Source organism: Rhinolophus ferrumequinum, chromosome 16 (assembly GCF_004115265.2).
Source record: "Rhinolophus ferrumequinum isolate MPI-CBG mRhiFer1 chromosome 16, mRhiFer1_v1.p, whole genome shotgun sequence".
Classification (NCBI taxonomy): domain Eukaryota; kingdom Metazoa; phylum Chordata; class Mammalia; order Chiroptera; family Rhinolophidae; genus Rhinolophus; species Rhinolophus ferrumequinum.
In genome coordinates, this window is record NC_046299.1 from 35,172,758 (window position 1) to 35,179,784 (window position 7,027).

The 7,027-nt window shown below is 33.4% G+C and overlaps 1 protein-coding gene across 6 annotated transcripts in view; it reads left to right on the top strand.

The window, feature by feature from the left end:
* Positions 1–3,427, top strand: part of PRKG1 (protein kinase cGMP-dependent 1) — a 1,124,480-nt gene extending 1,121,053 nt beyond the window's left edge. For all 6 annotated transcript variants that reach the window (XM_033130095.1, XM_033130094.1, XM_033130096.1 and 3 more), the window contains one exon: positions 2,061–3,427. In XM_033130095.1, the coding sequence (XP_032985986.1) occupies positions 2,061–2,159 (99 nt within the window). In that variant the 3' untranslated portion in view covers positions 2,160–3,427. The remainder of the gene's footprint in view (positions 1–2,060) is intronic.
* Positions 3,428–7,027: the final 3,600 nt, after the last annotated feature.

Sequence of the window (7,027 nt, forward strand, 5' to 3'; positions counted from 1 at the left end):
CTTATGGACCTTGGTCTCAGAGGAATTTTTGTGAACTTGACCATAAAGGTAAGGAAAATAAAAACAACAGTAAATGAATGGGAATACATCAAACTAAAAAGCTCCTTCATAGCAAAAGAAATCATCAACAACAACCAAAAAAGGAGACCATTGAAATGGGTGAAGATATTTTGCAAACAAGACCTCCAATAAGGGGCTAATATTCTACATATGTAAATAACTCATACAACTCAACAAACTACTAAAAAAAAAGTTCCAATAAAAAAAAGGGCAGTGAATGTGAATAGACTTTTCCAAGGAAGACATACAGATAGCCAATGGATATATGATAAGGTGCTCAGCATCACTAATTATAAGGGAAATTCAAATCAAAACCACAATAAGATACCACCTCACACCTGTTAGAATGGCTATTATGACAAGAAATAAGTGTTGTAGAGGATATGAAGAAAAGGGAACACTTGTATTAGTGGGGATGTAAATTGGTGAAGCCTCTATGAAAATTAGTATGAAGGATTTTACTCAAAAAATAGAGTAAAGCTACCATATGACCCAGCCACTCCTCTTCTGGGTATCTAGCCCCAAAATTGGAAAACACTTATTTGTAAAGACATACGCACCCCTATGTTCATTGCAGCATTATTCACAATAGTCAAGATATGGAAACAACCAAAGTGTCCTTCGATGGATGATTGGATAAAGAGGTGGTACATATATACAATGGAATGCTACTCAGCCATAAAAAAGATGAAATAGTGCCACCATATTACTTTAAAGCACTCCCCTGCACAACTGTTTTCTTTTTTCCTTTTATCAGGATCTAAAAGAAAACATTTTTTTTCTTAACTCTCTTAACACATGATTTTTTTAAAAAATAGCACTTAAATAGCCGATCCACTAAGGGGACTAAGTATTTACAGTATAATAAGTTGAAATAGATTTCAATTCATTGCATTTATATTTTTATTCACTACTGCACCTAACAAAATATACTACATCTTAACTAAGGGGGAGAGGGCTGCTTTGTGGTACAGAGCCTTTCATTTATATACTTTCTTTTTCTGGGCTAACTCAAGAACGTTCTTCTTGAGTGGTTCTTCATACAGACACATTCTCCCCACTTCTAAGATTTATTTTTGTGCTAATGTTTATGTTTATCCACAAAACAAAAATGTCATTACTATGTTTCAAATTACAGGTGCTAATTGCATTCATGAAGTTTTATTTTTAGAACAAGAGTAGAAAGAGAATCTCAGAGGAGTAAATGTTAAGCCTAAATTATACTAATCTATATTTATCAGGGGTCCCCTTTTATGTAATAGTACTATTAAATTGGATATAATATTGGTTTTAAATATTATAGAATATGAGGGAAATTAAAATTTGTTTCTTCACTGCTTTTATTGATGCTCTACAGATTGGATTTTGACCAGTAAATTTGCAAGAGTTTTGCTTGAGTTTAGAAATGGCTTTTCTCATGCTTAGACTAAATACCCAAAATTCTTACAATAGCCTACAGAGCTCTACATAACCTGACTCCTGCCTCTTTCTCATTCTCCTACCCTTATGCAACAGCCTTGTTGGTCTGTTTGGGTTACGTCACAATGGAGTTCTCTCTCTCTCTCTCTCTCACCTCAGGACCTTTGCATGTGCTATGCCCTTGCTATTGGACTCACTGAATCTTAGTGTACATTAATACTTTTTCAGAGAGGCTTTCCATGATCACACTTATACTCTCATGGCACCTAGTATTTTTTTTTTTTGTACAACACTAACCAAACTTTAAAACAAATAATTGTAAAAGTCTATAGCTAATTATAATCACACAATTTATTCCTTACTAGAGTATAAACTCCATGAGGGCAAGAACCATGTCTATTTTTAGACACCACTGTCACCCACCACATACAACAAAGCACAAAACGTGCTACCTAGTAGACACTCAAAAAATAGTCATTGATTAGGGAATGAATAAAGAGTGCTATGTTAAAATCTAGCATGGAATTTTACTAAAAAAAAAAAATCAGACATCTTTTTACTGTTCATTCTCTCATTTCTAGGTTGCATCACCCACAGATACAAGCAATTTTGACAGTTTCCCTGAGGACAATGATGAACCACCACCTGATGACAACTCAGGATGGGACATAGACTTCTAATGTATTTCTCTTACCTGCTTCTGCCTTGCTGAAGACAGCTTTTTCTGAAATACAGCTGCCAGCAAACCTGAGGGAAAGAGAGAAGATTAGTGCTCGGGGTCACCATGATGCCTTTGATCGATGCTGCTCCAGTAACTCCAGTGGCATTAGGACTTATTGCTTAGATGACAATAGTACTCTTTACACGTTTTCTGTTTGAACCTAAAAATTGCAGTTGACATGGTGGTCCTGACGCAAAGCCTTTCACCAGTAAAGAGATGTTTTCTATTGTTGCAGTGATCTCGCTTTGCTCTGACTATAGTTTGAAAGACTGCAAGAAACTCTTCAATCTAGTTAAAGAGTCTGTACCTTACTAGAATTCTCAAGAAGGTCAAAAAATAATATATTGGGTACAATAGATTTCTATGGTACAAAAACTGGGCTCTTCCCTTTCTTCAAGTGAGGGTCATAGGATCTATTACCGCAGGCCGGTGTATATACCGTACAAGAGAGGACCACGCATCTGTTGGTCATAGTTCAAACCAGTGCTAGAAGTTTCATGATTTCATTTCCCAGCAGTGCTGATGACGAGACTGAATGTTACCTTTCCTTTCTGACAGATTTAAAAATTGACATGCAAAAAGCACAACTGCTATGAATTCTTCTGGAATTCATAACGCATAGCAGGTATATATGCGTTTTCACAGAAGATTGGGAAAAACAAAAAAACAAAAAAACAACATGCATGGTATTTGTTTCTTTTTGATAAATTGGCATGACAGAGTGGAAAAAAGCAATTCACCACCATTTCATATATTTTTTAAATAGTGTGCTTAAAGATGGTCCTGGAAATAAGTGACTAGCAGCCGATTGGTTTTTATTTATTACCTAACACACCCTCAAACTGAGGTTTAAAATATTCCCTTTTATAAAAATGAATCCTTAGGGTCAAGGTGGGGTGGGATGGAGAGGGATTAAGATTCATCCAAAAAAAATAAAAATAAAAATATAAAACTATATAGGTGCTATGTATATCTTTCATCTGTAAATGTCAGTGTCTGAACAGACAACACGAATTCTAATCATTACATGTGTAGCCAGAGACTTGAGCATTTTCACTAAATTTATCAAACCAAACTCCTGTCAGATTTCACTTCTACAATAGTCTAGGGTTGAGGGAGAAAGGTGATTAAAAACCTGTTTGAACTAGCTTCTTGTCTTAGGCCTGAACCAAAAAAAAAAGAAAAAGAAGAAAAAGAAAAAGAAAATGATAATTAAAAAAAAAAAAAGAAAGAAAGCACAAAATCATTGAGATTTACCAATTTACCAGATGAGAAATCTTACTTATGTGCGGTCGGGGACCAAGACAAGAACTCGGCCAGGTATTGGTTACCTTTTCATAAGTTAGCTGATACGAGTCCATGTGCATGTGAAGTAGGAAGGAAGTAGAGAGGAAAACAGGAATCTGATTTCTTAAAAATAAAATTTATCTAAAAGAAAATATTACAATCCTAGAAAAGGGTAGATTTGCAAATATCAAATGTATTTACATTTCACATGGGGAAAAGAATCACCAATTTTAACTGAGTCCTTTGTTGGCAGGCTAGTTGACTATTATTAGCTGTCATAAGTCGCAGAAACATTTGGGAACTTTTCTTGGACAAACAGCGTTATACCTACTTAGACAAATGAATAACCTTATGAGCTGTCATCTTGATTTGGAACTGTGTGTAAATTTGGTACATAAAATACAGGATTACATTTTTCCAGTAGAGAGTTTTCTTTAAACATCAAACAAATGTAGACATTTCTGCAAAAAAATGTTAACCATCTAGATCATTATACTGTATCCAAGAAGGCATATATTATTATTTCTGTTTGAATTTTTCATACTAAGACTACTTTAGAATATATCTTATCAAAATATAATAATCTAAGAAACATTTGGAAAACAAAAGTATTAAGGTCATATTATATATAGTTAGAATAAAATTAAATTAAAACTTTGATTCTAAGATATTATTGTTATTCTTATGTTGTTGGAGTTTTCCCTTCCTTATAATTTTGAGAAATCAATCTATTCCCCAAGATATCTGCTTCCTTCCTCAGATTTTAGAATATAAAATTAAACATATCACCCTGAAATCCAGTTATGAAAACTATTTCAGGAGTTTTATATTGCTTTTCATTAGGCTTTTAAAAATATATCATTTCAACAGTATAGTCAATGTTCAGTGATTTTTCTTAAAAGAGTGGTTTAGGCATGCTAAAGGTTTGCTGGAATATTCAACTTACCTAGTCATTAATTAAGAGAACCTGCTTCTGAAACTTTTCAAATATCCCATTAACCCCAGAGATTAGCACTTACTATGGATTTTGGAACTGTGGTTCAAGTCTAAGACAACCAACACGTACAAGGAAAATAACAATATGTAGAAGGAAGAAATAGCAGTCAGCACAATGAAGCTGTAGGGCCTTTCTCCCACTTGTGATTCCATCTTTGTTAATTTCACCTGTGGCATTGCATTAGGATGTCTAAAGCCATCACCAAAAAATAAAGGGGAACTATGTCTTTCCAGAATTATTAACAGAAAACATTCATTTAATCTTCAACATTGAATTTTAAGGATTTAAATCTTGTCTTAATGAAGACACTAGGGCTAAAATTCATGATCAGCTTCATAAAGTGCGTCTCACTTTACTTCTGAATTTTTCATGCCCCTCTATTTTCTTATACTAAAGAACATCTGGATAAGTTAGAAGAGTGCCAACATGTTCAATTTGTTACCTGACTTTCTTGTTAATACTTTGAGTATGGGAAATAAGGGCTTTCTGTGTGTCTTAACTCACGGGAAAACGGAAAACTGCCAAGGAAAGGAACATCATAATATATGAGGTAGATTGAATACATTAAAAACTGATGTCTGGAAAATTGCTATAAATGATTTTTATGTTTGTACCTTCTTTGTTATTAATATATGAATCAGATCCATGTGGCATTTAAGACATTTATTTTTATTATATTCTTTACAAGTCATAATTTTTACTTAAAATTATGGGATATGCGTGTGAACTACACATGTACAATATAGAAATTCAACTGTTGAATTTTTCTTGTTTTATTTCTAAGTAAATGAACTGATTGTAAACTTAAATTGAAAGAAGCCAGCTACCATATTGAAAATAAGGATATTAGAAGTGATTTCATATATTAGAGGTGATCTGTGCATTATCCATAACAACGTTTTCTTTCACAATAGGACCACAGACAAATATTTATGTAAATAGATATTTTTGTGTGATATTTTGTGGTACATATAACTTTTTTTTAGTGTTTCACAGCATTATTATTTCATTTTATTTGTATTGAATAATGTTTTTAGGTCCAAGTAGACTTGAATTAATGTCATAATTGTCAGTATTATTGAAAATTATGTCTGTACTGTTATTCATCTGTCCCATAGTTTAGAACATGACCTGGCTATCTGGCATTGTTGCAAGTGCCTTAAATTCATGGCATCCTATTTAAAAAAAAACAAACAAACAAATTTGGTGTTATGCTGCATGACAAAGACAAAGACACCTCAAAATGTTGTCCTTTCTTAGCTTGCTGCGTTTTACAGTTCTTTCTGCTAACAATTTATAAGCCTTTATTATATAATATTGATGAATTACAGAAATGATGAAGTTGTTCTCTTATTTCTGTTAAATGTACCAGAGCTGTGTATCTGTTAATGAGATACAGCGTCATTTCTGTGAAATGTATAAATGTATGTGCAGGTCAAATTAATATATGACATACTATCAGTCTGTACACAGGTATACCTGTTTTGCTAAGCTGTGCAGATTCAGTTAAAAAGTTAGTACAGTCAAGTTATAATATATCTCATTTTATAGACTCCATTAACAATGGTCCAACTCAAAAGAAAAATTGGAAAATGACGGCTAACCACACCTTGCTGTGAAACCTATGACAAAAATGTACTTTGGTGCACCACTCAACAAAACAGGATGCTTTCTCTGAGTTCTTGTATATGCAAATCATTTCTGAGGCAAGTTTCAACAGACCTAGAAAGCTAAACATTGAAGATACGTTGTTAGCCCTCCTTTTTATCTGCCCCTGCATCAACAGACAGAGCTCTGGGACTCACGATGACTCAGAGGTTTGGGCTTTCCAAGTGAAGGGACATTTCTTTAAGCATCACCTATCAAATTTATTTCAATGTATGATGTTTTTACAACTGGTCAGTTCTTTTGTACTCTTACAGCTATGGTTATTTGATTGTCCTCTTACAATTTGTTCTACATGTAAGAGTTCTTTGTTAGTCAGAATGCAACAACTGTCATCAAATGGTCGTTGACTACTTGCACTCTTTTGATGTAGATTAAAAACTTTTTCATAAACTTAACCTGCTTTGATTTGCTCTGTATTTTTCCTGCAGCTGTAATTGCTGAGTGCCTGTTGTATACTTTATAGAGTTGAAATAAAAATACTTACTTTTGAACTCAGTTGATTGTTTAATTCCAGACAAGTTTCCAAGAATAGAATTGAGATATACTAAATTGAAATACTAAATAGAATACTCTAGAATATTACTATAACCAACTAGAAAATACTTATAATCAAGTGTCCTTCATTAAATAATGTATTATGATCTAATATAAAACCCAACAAATTGGTTTAAATAATTCAATAGAGATAACATTAGGCCCCTGTGTGAATAGCAAAGCAAATGTAGTTACCCACACAAACCCAAACACAAGCAATTTTCTGTGTACAATGCCACCCCCACCACCACTACGTACTCTTTTTTGGAACTATCCCTAGTCAAATTCTGAACTGGACCAATCATCAAAGGGACAATCCTTGTATAATACTATATGGTTGG